We start from the raw sequence: 17,207 nt of genomic DNA, 5'->3' as shown, positions 1-17,207 counted from the left end.
AAGTTTTGCAATTTAAAAACATTTCTAGAAATACATTATTGCAATTAATTAGCATTTTAGAGGCTTTTATTTTGAATGCTGCAAAGACAGTCCTATGTTCTATTTAAAACAACAGACATGCATGGAGACAGAACCACACAACATACTGTAGTACATGATCATATTTTGCTCCTGTTGTTGAAAGTTCTAGAATGTAAATCAGATACATGACTTGTAACTGTTCTTTTCTGCCAAGCAGCTACTTCTGAGTCATCTCTGACCATTGCCAGACCAATGCAGGATGTGAAAGTCAAGGCAGGAGATATAGCCTTGTTTGAATGTTTCATAACTGGGCCACAGGCTTTGGATGTTGATTGGCTAGTCAATGGGAAGTTGATACAGCCAGCACTATTTGATTGTAAGATGCAGTTTGATGGACATCGATGCCATCTTCTGTTTAAATCTGCACATGAAGACTACAGTGGAAGCTATACTTGCAAAGTCAGTTCAGCAAAAGGTAGGAGTCATACCAACTGTGAAAAGTGAGCATAGCTGTGTTACATCATATATGCATCAGTAATAGGCCATCTATAATATAATATAATTAATATTGTTTTGCAGTAATGCTTATTTGCTTGTATAACTTCTGAATATTAACTGTGCTTATTTTTCTTACTTGTATGGTACAGAAAAACTCACTCGTACAGCTAATCTTCTGGTGATTCCATCTAAGGAGCCACTCTTTACACGGAAACTGGAGGTACTGGAGGCTACTGAGGGCTGGTCTGCACAATTTGATTGCAAAGTCAGTGGATTTCCCCCTCCTGAAGTCACCTGGACTCATCGTGGTAAAATAAAAGAGTCAGCTGCAGAAGATTTTTTCTGAAATAACTCTGCTTGGAACAAAAGCAACAAAGACATTTGTCAACACTGATTAAAAATACCTATTTTATGTCCTAGAACAACCTGTGGTGGAGACTGATAATATTCACATTCTCCAAGTAAATGGGCATCACTCTTTGCTCATCACTCATGTTAACAAGGAGAGTGAGGGATTTTACACAGTAATTGCTCGAAATGTTCATGGAGAAGCAGAGAGCTCAGCTGAACTCTATGTACAGGAACCTCGACCGGCCATATCTACTCACATGTAAGAAGACCAACTTTTCTTATCAATGTATAATTAACATTCTTTATTCTTTTTCTGTCTCATTTGTCTGTTCATTTTGCACTCAGGTCCAGGTTAGAAAAGATGCCATCAATCCCTGAGGAGCCTGAGGTGTCTGAGGGAGAGGTGGAACATAAGACAATGCCAGACTTCATAAAACCTCTCAGTGACCTGGAAGTAGTAGAAGGGAAAGAAGCAGTATTGAAGTGCAGGGTAACAGGCCTGCCATACCCCAAAATCATTTGGTTCCACAATGGCAAGATGATAGAGAGCACTGATGACGGAAAGATGATACAGTGTAAGTCCACAAAAATATTGTCAAAAGCATTTAAAGGATATTAGTGGCCATCTATAGTCTAACAATGCCTTGAATTCTAACTGGGAGGTTCTTATACGTTTACTACATTTATTGTCTCCCGATACATGTCGGCTTTAATCATATCCTATAATGTACCTCTTCTAGACAGGGATGTTCACAGTCTGGTCATTAATTCTGTGTGTCATGGCCACAGTGGTGTATATAAATGTGTCATCTCCAATAAAGTGGGGAAGGCTGCCTGTTATGCTCATCTATACGTTGTAGGTAAGATGGAACTTCCTCTCATATATAGTAGTATTGTAACATTATGTGTCTGCCTCACTAACATTGTAGCTTCTTGACAGTTAGACTTCCTGAGCCACCTGATGGTCCTCCAGTAATTGGATCTGTAACTGGGAGAATGGTCTCATTGAGCTGGAAAGGACCAAAAAACCTGGACCCATCCATTGGTAAATTTGTCTTTTCTTAAACTATCCTGGCATGATAGTTCCTGATATTTTTTTTGTTTAAAGTTAGTTTATCATGTTCTATAATCTGTGATAATTAATTGACAACCAGGGGAGAGTGTGATAAGATGTGACAGTGGGTAAATTCTGCCACCACCTAAATCTTTCAGTGTGTTTATTTTTTTATTTTTAAAGGGGCTATCGGATGCCCATTTTCCACAAGTTGGTATGATTCTTTAGGGTCTTCATGTAAAGTTTGTGTTTAGTGTGTTTAGGCTTTTTGAGGATTAAAAAAAAAGGAGTGAATGGATTTTTTTCATTGTAGGGTGCTTGTCCACACACTGCAAAGACACATTTATATGCAAACACCATGTAAAAAGGAATTTTGCATCCGATGACCCCTTTAAGTTGCCAGCCACCGCCAGCATTTTTGATTATTTCCACAAAACTTTCATGGGCCCCCAGAATATTTTGTTGTATGAATATCTGAACATGCAATATACTGTAAAGGCTGCCCTTCGAATTGGTGATATCATGGGGCAAGTTCAGCATGGAAGAGGGAGTCTTGGTCTCAGTTTAGCTCCTCCTACATGGCACAAGGCAGCCCCAGCTCAAAGGAGGAAGCTGGTAGTCAACGAGGTGCAAAAGCAGGAGGAGAGGATGAGGTGTATAAAGGCCATTTCTCAGGCCAAGCAGGGAGAATGGATGAGATGGGAGAGTGTGGAACAATGCAAGATTGGCTGGCAAGACCTGTGGTCAATGGAACAGAGTAGAATCAGTTTCCTCATCAGGTCAACATATAATGTTCTCCCATCACCACAGAACCTAAACCTCTGGGTAGGAGAGGATCCCTCATGTCCTTTGTGTTCATCACCTGCAACATTAAGGCACATTTTGATAGGGTGTAAGGTGGCTCTTAGCCAAGGACGGTTTACTTAGCGCCATGACCAGGTGCTGCGATGTTTGGCCTTAGCACTGGAAGACAAGCATAACATGACCAATAAGTTGCCACCTTTTCTATCAAAACTTTACACACAAAAGACAACATTCCTCCGCCCAGGAGAGCAACCACCAAGAAAAGGTGTTAAAACCAATCCTCGCCCAGGACAACTGGAAGCAGCTAGAGACTGGAAAATGCTGGCAGATGTTGATCAACGGCTTATTTTTCCACCTGAGATTGCCACCACTAACCTTCGACCAGATATTGTTTTGTGGTCTGGATCAGCACGCCTTGTTCACCTAATAGAGTTAACAGTGCCATGGAAGGATGCTGTAGATGAGGCGTATGAGAGGAAGAAACTGCGGTATGCTCAGCTAGCCACTGAAGCGGAACAGCGAGGATGGAGAGTCCGGGTTTACCCAGTGGAAGTGGGTTGTCGAGGATTTGTGGCACACTCTACAACCCGGTTTCTCAGAGACGTCGGATTCAGTGGCCAAGAGTTGCGTCGCACAGTGAAGAACTTATTTGAAGCAGCAGAGAGGAGCAGCAACTGGCTGTGATTGACACGGAAAGATTATGGCTGGGGATCTCAAGCACAATAGAAAGAAAGAAACGCTGATGTACAGATAAGTAAGCTGGGCTGAGTTGAGTGGGGGACGGAGGGGGGTGATGCTGGGACGCCAGAATCACCGTCGAGCCTTCTTGAGGTGTAATGGGCTAGTCGACGAAACACTGAGGACGGAAGGTGCCCACTTGAAGACCCCAGAGATGTACCCTACCTGCTCAATGCAGACGGTTGTCATGCTGATGCACTGGGGAGGTTGCACTGTGGTTGATCCCCAGAGCCAGCATCACAACCGTTGTGTGTGCTGATGCGCCAGGGAGAAAATAAGGTGATCCCTGGAGCCAGCAGTATACTTCAGCCATTGACACCAGAAAGAAGGATATTTACATCATCATATGGAAGTAAACGTAAATGGATGGAGACACATATGGATCACATTAGTTTACCGTAAAGCTACGTTTTAGTTGGTGCTTATCTTGGCGAGAGCAGAGTGCAAATCAGCATGAAGTTTTAACATCTACTCTCGTGTAATGGAAAGCCTCTGCTTTTAATGCGGGATTAGTGAGGAGATGAGTTTACCTGTTCAGTGTGATGACGTTTAATGTCCCTAATGTCCCTAAAAATCTCTGTTGTTCCATTTGGCCACTTATTAGTAACCACCTTTTTCAAATAAAAGCTTTACAAAATCACAATTACTGATGGACATGATTGGGGGGCATTACTGATGTATGTTATGTCATAGAATAAAACATGATAATATCTTGAACTTAATCACAGATGTCATTTCAGTCATTTAAACAAAAATCCATTAAAAAAATCCAATGATTTCTCAGTCATCTCAGTCAAAGTATACCTGTTAATCCTAGCCTCCCCTATAGCATTTTCCTTGTCCTTCATTCATTTCAGATCCTGCTTCACTCATGTACGTTGTTCAACAACAAGCTCTGGGCTCCACCCAATGGACAACCATTGCCTCCAGCCTCAGAGACACCTCTTATACGGTTCCCTCACTTTCTAAGGGAGTGTGTTATTCCTTCAGAGTCCTTAGTGCCATCGGAAAAGCATTCAGCAAACCCTCACAACCCACTGACCTGGTCCAGCTCATTGACAGAGGTATAGAAAAAAATTTTGCTCAAGTTCTCTGTACTCACAGTAGATACATTTGTAGATATCCTTTACTTTTTGATGACATATTTTCAAGCTGTTCCTGATGATTCATACAGCACCTTCTGGTATGCTGCACTGTAAATTAATGCAATTGTCATAGCCTTTTTTGCCTGGGAAATCATGAATGTGTGTAGACTTGTTGAAATCATGTTTTCATTATTTTTCCATACCTTAGGACAGTATTTACACAAAGCTCCAGTCTTCCTGGACAAACCTGATATTGTGTATGTAGTTGAGAACCATCCTGTCACCATCACAATAACCCTTAATCATGTCCAAGCAACATGCATATGGAAAAGGTTAGTGACAAATGCAAACCAAACATTCAAACTACAATATAAATTGTGAATATTAAGAATGACATTGTTTACCAGAATGGGAGTGGTGCTTGTCAACAAACCTGGTGCATTAGAGATGACCATGCCTGATGATGACCAGCATGCCCTCCACATTGCCAAAGTGAAAAGCACAGATGTAGGGCAGCTTATCTTCATGGCAAACAACCAGTATGGCAGTGACCTCTGCACTCTGCAGCTGGTCATGGCAGGTGAAGGCTCACTCATTTTTTTTTAGCTCCACATCAGCAGCAATGCATGGCAGAGCAGTAAAATAAATGTTACACTTATAGCACATGTACATCACGCAGGCAACTATTCAATGTGCAATTTGAAGGATTTGTAACATTTTAAGTGTTTTGCTAATCTTTAATATGCCTCAAACTAAAATGTTTCCTGTCGGATATCATAATGGCATTAAGCAGATATTTTCATGTTTATGTAATATTGTGTAAATCCTTTTTTTCTGAGATGTTATTTGAGAAGGGTCTCAGCATCTCGCATTACTACAAGCCATTCCCCTTCAAGTTATGCCTCAAAGAAACAACCCTTTTAGTTTATTCAAGTGTGCATACTATCAGTCTACTTTTTATGTACTTCTCAGAAATATACTTAAAATTACACTTAAGTATACTTGAGTTATACTGCGTTTACACTTTTGAGTAGCCTATTAAATACATTTTTCACATGTGTGCTGCACACACATTCAAAGCGCATGCACAGAAATGAAATGAAGATACCAAAATAAATGTTTGTTAAAAACCAAAATCTAAAAAAAGGATTTTAAGATATACTTCTTGAGTTACAGGCATGTAAACTTGGGGCAAAAAAACAAAATACAAGAAGTGCTTTTTCCCATTTCTGAACTGTCACCTTTGGCATATAATGCAACAAAGATTGCTAAAGTACACAGATGTAACTAATAGACATAAGTACTAAGGCTGTCGCGGTGAAGGAATTTCCCTTGCAGTAATTTTGAGTGGCTCAGGGTGATATGCGGTATTATTGCCATTTTTTAATTAATTTATTTATATTTATTTGTTGCTGTATAAATAAGTGTTACGATGTGGTCAGCATGCACAAAAACAAAGACATTTTCAGTAACCAATGTAACCAAAACTAAACTGCATCTCTGCGCATTGAAAGGCTGTCACTCAGCGCACATTGTTACGGCAACGGACTGTCTTTGAGTGAGTCATTAAACCGTTCATTCAACGAACACGTTCAAAAACATTGATTCATTAAAAGATAAATGTAATGAAACAAGGTGTTAATTATTTTTAACTTTGAGCTCCACTTTTCAAGGCTCATATGCCATTCATGGAAAATACCCTTAAACGTTAAAAGGATGATACGACAAATATTTTACTTTCCTTGGACACGGCAACCTTTTCACGAATATACTGTATATGACTTGACCTCAAATTGTCATGATTCCTGTCCTGTGTTTCCCTTGTCTGGTGTGCATTTTTGTTATTTCCTGTTCTGTGCCATGTTTTGTAGTCCTTTGTAGTCTTTCTTGTTTATTAGTCTCCCCAGGTGTTTCAGATTAACCACGCCCCCTTGTTATCTTGTTTAGCTTGTTAGTCTCTGTATTTAAACCCTGTATCTTGTTTCAGTGTTTGTGGGTTCTTGTTTGTGTATGTTGGCTGTTTGGTTCCTGTGTCCTGTTTCCCGAGTCTGAGTTTGTCTAGGTTTTGGTTTATTAAATAAAGTTTGCTGCATGTGGATCCTGCTTCCTCCTATCATTCAGCCAGCAGCGTTACAGAAGAACCCACCACTTAATGGATCCAGCAGCAGCTTTGGGGAGTCTCCAGCCAAGATGGCGGCCATGTCTGATTCTGGTTCCCAGGATGGCCGCCACCACGTTGTCTGAGAATCTCCAGCCAAGAAGGCGGCCACGCCTGATTTTGGTTCCAAGGATGGCCGCCGCCACGCTTCCTGAGCCTCTGTCTGTTCCTGAGACCGCATCTGTTCCTGACTCTGAGCCTGTTCCTGAACCTGAGCTTCTTCACGTCGCTTCTGCTGATCCAGAGACTGTTCACGTCGCTTCTGCTGATCCAGAGACTGTTCACGTCGCTTCTGCTGATCCAGAGACTGTTCACGTCGCTTCTGCTGATCCAGAGACTGTTCACGTCGCTTCTGCTGATCCAGAGACTGTTCACGTCGCTTCTGCTGATCCAGAGACTGTTCACGTCGCTTCTGCTGATCCAGAGACTGTTCACGTCGCTTCTGCTGATCCAGAGACTGTTCACGTCACTTCTGCTGATCCAGAGACTGTTCACATTGTTTCTGCTGATCTAGAGACTGTTCTCAGCTCAGAGCCCTCTTCGCCGCTGGTCCTGCCCAGCTCAGAGCCCTCTTCGCCGCTGGTCCTGCCCAGCTCAGAGCCCTCTTTGCCGCTGGTCCTGCCCAGTTCAGAGCCCTCTTCGCCGCTGGTCCTGCCCAGCTCAGAGCCCTCTTCGCCGCTGGTCCTGCCCAGCTCAGAGCCCTCTTTGCCGCTGGTCCTGCCCAGTTCAGAGCCCTCTTCGCCGCTGGTCCTGACCAGTTCAGTGCCCTCTACGCCGCTGGTCCTGCCCAGCTCAGTGCCCTCTTCGCCGCTGGTCCTGCCCAGCTCAGTGCCCTCTTCGCCGCTGGTCCTGCCCAGCTCAAAGCCCTCTTCATCGCTGGTCCAGGACTCTTTACCGGGGAGCCTCCCCATGAAAATTTTGGGGGGGGGCAATACACCTCCGGACCAGCCCGATCCGCCAGGACCGCCAGAGGGGTGGTCTCCTGTTCCGCCCTGGCCGCCCGAAGTGTCGTCTCCGCCGTGGCCGCCCGAAGGGTCGTCTCCGCCCTGGCCGCCCGAAGGGTCGTCTCCGCCGTGGCCGCCCGAAGGGTCGTCTCCGCCCTGGCCGCCCGAAGGGTCGTCTCCGCCCTGGCCGCCCGAAGGGTCGTCTCCGCCGTGGCCGCCCGAAGGGTCGTCTCCGCCGTGGCCGCCCGAAGGGTCGTCTCCGCCGTGGCCGCCCGAAGGGTCGTCACCGCCGTGGCCGTCTCCTCAGCCTGCACTGCCCTGGCTGCCAGCACTGCCCTGGCCGCCTGCACAGCCTGCTCCGCCCTGGTCGCCTGCACAGCCTGATCCGCCCTGGTCTCCCGTTCTGCCACAGTCTCCAGGCCCTCTGCCGTTCCACGGGCCTGGCCCTCCATCCCGCCCCCGGGTCCGCCTCCGCTCCACCACCCTCCTGAACTATTTCCTGAGGAGCATCTGGAATCTGCTCCTTAAGTGGGGGGCTATGTCATGATTCCTGTCCTGTGTTTCCCTTGTCTGGTGTGCATTTTTGTTATTTCCTGTTCTGTGCCATGTTTTGTAGTCCTTTGTAGTCTTTCTTGTTTATTAGTCTCCCCAGGTGTTTCAGATTAACCACGCCCCCTTGTTATCTTGTTTAGCTTGTTAGTCTCTGTATTTAAACCCTGTATCTTGTTTCAGTGTTTGTGGGTTCTTGTTTGTGTATGTTGGCTGTTTGGTTCCTGTGTCCTGTTTCCCGAGTCTGAGTTTGTCTAGGTTTTGGTTTATTAAATAAAGTTTGCTGCATGTGGATCCTGCTTCCTCCTATCATTCAGCCAGCAGCGTTACACAAATACAGACGCAGGTAATTGCACGCACTCAGTCGATCTCTCTCTTTGAATTTCAATCCTACTAAACACTTTCTTTATTCAACTCTGCTCATGTTAATATTGAAATATTCACCAAGTTCACTAAGCTGAACAGCCAATCAGAGTTATCTCGCTCACCGACGGCCTGACGCCAATTCAACATGTTGAATCGGCCGAAAAAAAGCAGATGAGGACCAATTTCAGCCAACGGTGCGGAACCGTGCTAGCCTGGATGCCAGCCGAACTTAGCCCCGCACACAACATTTGAGATTGGGAAGTTCGGTCTGGACTTGATCCGTTGTGGATCAACTATGCTTGAACCAGGGCTGTTCGGACTAATCAAATTGTCAGGGCGGGCTTTAAACGATGATGGACAGATGATCAACAGTAACATAATCATCCACGTCACCAAAGAGTACTTGGGTTGAATTTGTTTACAACAAAGAAGGCTGCCGCTGGAGAATTGAGATGTGTAGATTCCGCCATCGCATCTGTTATAGAAGATATCGACAGCGCATTCATTTTAAAAGAGGAACAGAGAACCGTGATCAAGGCATTTGTCGATCGGAAATATGAATGAAGAACAACGTCACTTACTCTGTTGCTCTGATTGGTTGTAGGTCTATTCAATTGAGTGCAGAGGAATTTTCTTTCCTGGTTTGGTTAAAACACGCCCCATAATCACAGCCCAATGGAGCAGTATCAGACTCAGACTCATATTCTGACTAGAATCTACTCGTTCCCTACTCTCAGGGAACCGAGGTTACGTTAGTAACCGAGTACGTTACCTTTCGAGAATGGTCACTTCATATTGCGTAGCTAATATGCAGTGGGGACTCCAATGTAAGACACCGCACTATTAGCAACTGGCTGAATACACTGGAGCCTAGGGAAGCACCCCGAGGCTCACAGAAACAAGCCATAATAAAAACCCCAACATAAGTGACAGGAACCGGACCTGAGTCGGGTTTCATGAATAAGGGGGCTGGAGCACCTGAACCAGGCAAGCTCTATAACCTAAGTCCCAGGACAATTGTGCTTATGGACAGTAATATGTTAGACTGATAAGATGACACTGTCGGGTCTAATTATCATATTGAGAGGACTCGAGCCTGCAGGCAAGGAACCTCCATGTTATAAAATCTCACAAATGTGGACAGCGAGGACCAGCCAGCCGCCGCACATATGTCTTGAATTGGTACACCAGTAGACCAGGCCCGCAAAGAGGTCATGCCTCTTGTAGAATGGGCTCTAGCGCCTATGGGGCAAACCTGACCCACCAAGGCGAGAGATGGCGTCCACTATCCATCTAGACAGTCTCTGCTTCGTGACCGGAGACCCTTTGGTGCGGCCACCGAACCATTGTTCTGATTGCCTGAAAGGCGCAGAACGCTCCAGATAAATTTTTAGAGCTCTGACAGGGCAGAGCAAATTAGCCTCCCCATCGTTCTCCGAGGGTGGAGGAGCTGATAATGTAATAACCTGCGCTCTGAACGGAGTTGAGAGCACTTTAAGTACATATCCATGCCTTGGCTTGAGTGTGACTCTGGAGTCACCAACCCCAAACTCCAAGCAGGAAGGGCTCACAGAGAGCGCCTGCAGATCTCCCACTTGCTTGACTGATGCCAGAGCCAGCAGGAGAGCAGTTTTCAGCGAAAGTGGCTTAAGATGAGCCAACTGCAGCGGCTCAAACGGGGGACCCTTCAGGGCCCCAAGGACCATGGAGAGGTCCTAAGCCGGTATAGAAGGGGGCGGGGGCGGGGGCGGGGGCGGGGGCGGGGGCGGGGGGGGGGGGGGGGGGGGGGGGGGTTGGGTTCATCCTCCTGGCTCCTTTGAGTAAACGAATGACAAGGTCATTTCTCCCCAGTGATTGGCCAGCTACAGGAGCATGATAGGCTGCTATGGCTGCCACGGACACTTTGAGCATGGATGGGGAGCAACCCACATCCAACAGCTCTTGTAGGAAGGAGAGTACCACTGGTACTTTTCATGACTGGGGTTCGAAGTCCCTTGCTGTGCACCAGCAGGTGAACACTGACCACTTTAGGGCATAGAGGCGTCTAGTAGACGGAGCTCTAGCCTCAGTGATAGTATTCAAGACCTTCTCAGGGAGGTCCCTGGATACCCGTTGAGGGGCCACACATGAAGGGCCCACAAGTCGGGGCGAGGGTGCCAAATCGTCCCATTTCACATATGCAGTACTGACGATGCTGCGGCCAGAGACTGAGAAGCCTCTGAAACTTCCTGAGGGGTGTGTGCGTGCCTACCTTGAAGGAGGCTATCAGCTGTTGAATAGAGAGAACGCGCTCTGGTGTGAGCCAAGCTCTCATCTGTTTTGAGTCGATAACTGTGCCCAGAAAGGTTACATTCTGGCTGGGTAACAGTTTGCTCTTAGGAAAATTTATCCTGAGCCCCAGGCATTCCAAATGGCTGAGGAGCAAAGATCTGTGTGCCAATAATTCGGTCTTCGACTGAGCCAAAATGAACCAGTCATCGAGATAATTCAGCATGCACACTCCCTGTTGCCTCAGGGGAGAAAGCGCTGCGTCCATGCACTTTGTAAATGTATGGGGTGCCAGTGACAGACCAAACGGTAGGACCGTGAATTGATAAGCCTGCCCCTCGAAGGTGAATCTCAAGAATGACCTGTGATGGGGCGTTATCTGAATATGAAAGCAAGCGTCTTTCAGATCCACCATAAAAAAACAATCCCCCGGCCGAATCTGCACGAGGATTTGTTTGGTAGTTAGTATTCTGAATGGCCGTCTCATGAAGGCTTTGTTCAGATGTCTCAAGTCTAAAATGGGCCTGGTGCCGCCATCCTTTTTTGGCACAAGGAAGTAGCGACTGTAAAACCCAGATTGAGCACGGGGGGGACAAACTCTATCGGCCCTTTTGCTTGTAGATTTTGTATTTCGGTGCGAAGCACGTGAGCCACACTGCTTCTCACCGAAGTCTCGACGACCGCCTGAAACCGCGGGGATCTGCGAGCGAATTGGAGCGAATAACCTCGCTTTATAGTGTTCATAACCCAACTCAACACATCGGGGATGGCTTGCCAGACCTGGGCCCTTGCGTCGCAGCGGCGAGCACACAGTAGCAAAAAGGATATGCATAGTTCACCGGATGACCACAGGAGAACGGCTTCTATGTGTCTAAATGACTAAACAACACCATACAACAAACAAACGCATCTCGCTCAGAAATAAACACACAAAACAGCCTGTCAAGGGGGTACTAAACAAAATTAAAATCTCCACACCATGAGGAGAAGTTGCTCTTCCCTCTGCTACAACGCTGTGTTGCGTGAACATTTTTAAAAGTGACCCACATATATGTAGGCAGTCATTTACACAGTATATAGCAACCAGTTCTGGGTAGATTACTTACAAATTGTAAACAGTTACTGATTCCAAATTACATGACAATGATTGTAGTTAGTAATGTAATCTAGATTACTAATTTTAAGTAACGTATTTTGAAATACTTTTTAATAACTTTTTAGATCATTTTTGACATATCTCATTTATCACATTGATTTGAATAGGATAATCTTGTACCATGAATAATTAATGAATAATTTACGCCTATTGTGAGAATAACGTGATAATGTAATCAATAGAAAAGTAACTGTTGTTTGATTACAAGTATTTTAAAATGTAATATAATCTAATTACTTTTTTTTTTTTTTTTATCTGATTATGTAATCCAGTTACTACCCAGCAGTACCCCTATGAATGAGCGTTTTGGATTGTGTTTCCGTGAGCTCAACGAGTCTGCTGTTTCGAGACCTCTTGGTGTTGGTGTTACGGCGCGGCAGTGATCTTCGCAATCTCCCGGGTATCAACTGTCACTTCACGCGATCTGCTTTTTCAAAAGAGCTGTTCAAAAGACCTTTTAAGGATGACATTTCACCCGTGTGTTTCTGGATGTGGTCAATATCTGCCACCGGTTGATGGTCACGATCGCTGCCTCACGTGTTTGGGCTTCGCGCACGCTGAGGCAGCGTTAGTGAATGAGTCATGTTCTCATTGCGGGAACATGACCATCGCGACATTGAGATCAAGACTGAGATCCCTCAAACGAGGGGGAGTCCCTTTGGCGATTCCCCGATCTAGTTATTCTTCTGGTTCAGTTCAGAAGAAGCCTACTTCGGCTAATCCCTTTGGTGGTCTGAGGATTACTGTGAGGAATAACCCGCCGGGTGAAAGATCCCCACGGGCTCCTCAATCCTCTGTGTCGCAGCCATCGGAGCCTTCGATTGAGACAGCCGGGCCATCTCGTGTGGCTCCGGTTGTTTCTTTCGGAGCTCCACCAGAGGACCAGATGTCGATCCCTGCATCGGAGGGAGAGCTGTCATCTTCTGGGGATGACGACTCGGCTGCGTTGCCCCCTTCGGGTGTGGTAACCCGGAAATGGCCGCTATGCTTGCCCGGGCGGCCGTGAGTGTTGGGCTCGTGTGGAATCCTCCACCGTGTCCCGAAACCTCGCGGCTCGACGATTGGTATCTCGGGGCGGGCCGTGCTGGTTCTCAGCGCGCCGCCCCAGTGCCATTCTTTCCGGAGGTGCATGAGGAGGTGACGAGATTGTGGACGGCCCCTCTGGTGGCCCGACACAGGTCGACTCCCTCCTCCTCCCTCACCACTCTCGATGGCCGGGCAGTGAAGGGATACGAGGGCATCCCCCCAGTGGAACGGTCTGTGGCGATGCATCTGTGTCCCAAGACCGCGTCCACCTGGCGGGGTAACCCCACGCTCCCCTTCCGCGCCTGTAGGTTCTCTTCCAGTCTGACTGGAAAGGCCTATAATGCATGTGGAGAAGCTGCTTCTGCCCTGCATGCCATGGTGCTTCTCCAGGTTCACCAGGTGAAAGCGTTCAGTGACATGCAGGAGGGTGGTACCGACCCAGGGGTGCTACAAGAGCTGCGTACGGTGACGGACCTCGCCCTCCGGGCGACGAAAGTCACCGCACGTTCCCTGGGTCGGGCGATGTCCACTCTTGTGGTCCAGGAGCGACACCTGTGGCTCACCCTGGCTGATATGAAGGAGTCGGACAAGAGTAGGCTCCTGAACTCCCCCATATCCCAGGGTGGGCTCTTCGGCGACGCGGTGGAGGACTACGCCCAACAGTTCTCCGCCACCCAGAAGCAGTTGGAGGTGATAAAACACATCATGCCCCAGAGACAGGCTGCTGCTGGCCATTCTTCATCAGCTGCGCCTTCGACTGCTCGTCGCCGAGGGCGCCCTCCTGCCGCCGCCTCCGCCCCTGCTCAGCCTAAGCAGCAGCCTCCACCTAGGCAGCAGGGTGCCGGCCAAAAGAGAGCTGCCCAGCCCGCTCGGAGTTCCTCTAAACCCCCAGGCAAGAGGAGAGGGAAGAGACCCTGAGACGGGCGACCCAGGGGACATGCCTCCTAATCTTCGGGAGTGTGTGACTGCACCACTCCTTCCCCCGGTGGAGAATCTTTTGTTTCGTTTTGTTTCTGTTCCCCCAAAACTTCAGTAAAAGAGTAGTTTCTATTTCCCTTGGGTCACACACGGTCGAGACTGGTAGTTCAGGACGACGCTCAATTGCCTCGCCGCTCCCAGTCTCCCCCGTCCAAGATGGCCAGAATGACAGTGTGCGCCGCCACGTTGCCTCGACGCTCTCATTCCCCTCGCCCCAGCGCTCAGATGACAGTGACACCGCCCTGGCCTCGTCACTCTCATCTCCCGCTGGGCAAGGAGGGTCAGAAACCTGGACTTGACACCCCCGGGCATCGCTCCTCGTTTCCCCTCCTTCCTTCGCCTCGGGGCGACAAGCAGCCGAACGCCTCCGTGCCTTCCCTGCCGTCTGCCCCCGCGTGGAAGCAGGTTGGTGTTGCACTACACACCCAGACTCCACTTCCGGCTGCTTCACTGCCTCCGGAGTCGAGTCCCTGCCTTCCACCTCGCTGCCCCACCCCGGGTACGCCGGTGGTCCGGGTGGGCTCACTGGTACGGTTCTTCAAAGCCTGTCTAGCGCTTCCCAGGCCGTCCCGGTGGCTCACCCGTACCATCCAGCTCGGCTATGCAATTCAGTTTGCCCGCCGGCCTCCCAAGTTCAGGGGCGTCCACTTCACCCATGTGCGGAGCTGCTATGCCCCTGTCCTGAGGAAAGAGATCGACGTCCTGCTGGCAAAGGACGCGATCGAGCCGATCCCTCCAGCCGAGATGAGGTCAGGGTTTTACAGCCCTTACTTCATTGTACCCAAGAAAGGCGGTGAGTTACGACCAATCCTGGACCTGCGAGTTTTGAATCGGGCCCTGCACAAGCTCCCGTTCAAAATGCTAACGCAGAAACGCATCTTCGAGTGCATCCGTCCCCGGGATTGGTTTGCAGCGATCGACCTGAAGGACGCGTACTTTCAGGTCTCGATCCTCCCTCGACACAGACCGTTTCTTCGGTTTGCGTTCAAGGGTCGAGCATATCAGTACAAGGTCCTTCCCTTTGGGCTGGCCCTGTCACCCCGTGCCTTCACGAAAGTCGCGGAGGCGGCCATTGTTCCCATGAGAGAACATGGCGTTCGCATTCTCAACTCGACGACTGGCTCATAATAGCTCACTCGCGGGATCTGTTGTGCGAACACAGGGACATGGTGCTTCGGCATCTCAGTCTGTTGGGGCTTCAGGTCAACTGGGATAAGAGCAAACTCTGCCCCACGCAGAGGATCTCTTATCTCGGTATGGAGTTGGACTCGGTCGCTCAGACTGCGCGCCTCACAGAGGAGCGCGTCCAGTCAGTGCTCAACTGCCTCAAGTCCTTTCAAGGCAGGTCAGCGGTCCCACTGAAACAGTTTCAGAGGCTCCTGGGGCATATGGCAGCCGCAGTAACGCCGCTCGGTCTGCTCCATATGAGACCACTTCAGCGCTGGCTTCACGATCGAGTCCCGAGATGGGCGTGGCAGAGCGGCACGTTCCGGGTGAACACCACCCCGCACTATCGCCAAACCTTCAGTCCTTGGTCAGACCCTGCGTTTCTACGGGCCGGAGTGCCCTTAGTCCAGGTGTCCAGGCATGCTGTGGTTTTCACAGATGCTCTGCCAACGGCTGGGGGGCCACGTACAACGGGCATGCAGTTTCGGGTCTGTGGACGGGGCCCCGACTGCATTGGCACATCAACTGCCTAGAGTTGCAAGCAGTACGCTTAGCCTTGTGCCGCCTCAGAGGCTTACTTCGTCACAGGCATGTACTGGTCCGTACGGACAGCACTGCGACCATTGCGTACATCAACCGCCAAGGTGGTTTACGCTCCCGTCGTATGTCGCGACTCGCCCGCCATCTCCTCCTTTGGAGTCAGAAGCATCTGAGGTCGCTTCGAGCCATTCATGTCCCTGGTGTGCTCAACCGTGCAGCCGACGAGCTCTCACGGCAGCCGCCCCTTCCAGGAGAATGGCGACTCCATCCCCAGGCAGTCCAGCTGATATGGGAAATCTTTGGAGCCGCTCAGATAGATCTGTTTGCCTCTCCGGACACGACTCATTGCCAGTTGTTCTATTCCCTGACCGAAGGAACACTCGGCACGGATGCACTGGCGCACAGCTGGCCCCAGGGCCTTCGCAAATATGCGTTTCCCCCAGTGAGCCTTCTCGCACAGACTTTGTGCAAGATCATGGAGGACGAGGAGCAGGTCCTGCTCGTTGCGCCGTATTGGCCCAACCGGACTTGGTTTGCAGAACTCATGCTCCTCGTGACAGCCCCTCCTTGGCCGATTCTTCTGAGGAAATATCTTCTCTCTCAGAGACGGGGCACCCTATGGCACCCGCGTCCAGACCTCTGGAAACTCCATGTCTGGTCCCTGGACGGGACGTGGAGGTTCTAGGTGACCTACCACAGGCTGTGGTAGACACCATCACTTCCGCTAGAGCCCCCTCTACGAGGCGCCTCTATTCGTTGAAGTGGAACCTATTCGTCGGTTGGTGTTCTTCCCGCCAGGAAGACCCCTGAACTTGCCCGATCAGTGTCGTGCTTTCGTGCTTGCGAATCGTGCCTAGAGTTTGCGCCGGACTTCTCTCACGTTGTTCTGAGACCCCGGCCCGGATATGTGCCCAAGGTTCCTACCACTCCTTTTAGAGATCAGGTAGTGAACCTGCAAGCGCTACCCCCGGAGGAGGCAGACCCAGCCCTGGCTTTGCTCTGTCCTGTTCGCGCTCTGCGCTGTTACATTGACAGAACTCAAAGCTTTAGGACCTCAGACCAGCTCTTTGTCTGTTATGGAGGCCAGCAGAAGGGGAAGGCTGTCTCCAAGCAGAGGTTAGCCCACTGGCTAGTGGATGCTATTGTCCGGGCTTATGATTCCCAGGACATGCCTTGTCCACCTAGGTTGAGGGCACACTCTACTAGGACTGTTGCCTCTTCCTGGGCTTTGGCTCAAGGTGCCAGCTGCGGGCTGGGCGACACCTAACACGTTCGCTAGGTTTTATAGCCTTTGTGTAGAACCTGTTTCCTCCCGTGTACTCGCTTCGGCCAGTAGCGCGAGGAATTAGGTTAGTGTCGGCTTGCTACGCCATTCTCGCCCCAGGGGCTAGATACGTGCGTTTTCCTGCTCCGTTGGTTACCCAACAAACGGCTAACCTCATGAGTTCCTCCGTCACCCCCCCGGCATCAGGCGAGGCGGATCGCCGGTTATGTTGCGGTCCCT

General features: G+C 49.1%; 1 protein-coding gene across 1 annotated transcript in view; it reads left to right on the top strand.

Annotated features, from left to right (window-relative positions):
• The window catches only part of spega (striated muscle enriched protein kinase a), a 101,664-nt gene that overhangs the window by 49,996 nt on the left and 34,461 nt on the right, over window positions 1-17,207 (top strand). Inside the window, exons 7-15 of the mRNA XM_084127790.1 lie at window positions 239-496; window positions 669-827; window positions 940-1,129; window positions 1,216-1,445; window positions 1,611-1,730; window positions 1,811-1,915; window positions 4,324-4,530; window positions 4,760-4,883; window positions 4,959-5,131. Of these exons, the coding sequence (XP_083983916.1) occupies window positions 239-496; window positions 669-827; window positions 940-1,129; window positions 1,216-1,445; window positions 1,611-1,730; window positions 1,811-1,915; window positions 4,324-4,530; window positions 4,760-4,883; window positions 4,959-5,131 (1,566 nt within the window). The remainder of the gene's footprint in view (window positions 1-238; window positions 497-668; window positions 828-939; window positions 1,130-1,215; window positions 1,446-1,610; window positions 1,731-1,810; window positions 1,916-4,323; window positions 4,531-4,759; window positions 4,884-4,958; window positions 5,132-17,207) is intronic.

The sequence above is a fragment of the Abramis brama genome (genome assembly GCF_963993115.1).
Source record: "Abramis brama genome assembly, chromosome: 11".
Lineage (NCBI taxonomy): Eukaryota > Metazoa > Chordata > Actinopteri > Cypriniformes > Leuciscidae > Abramis > Abramis brama.
This window is presented reverse-complemented; position numbering and strand designations above follow the sequence as displayed.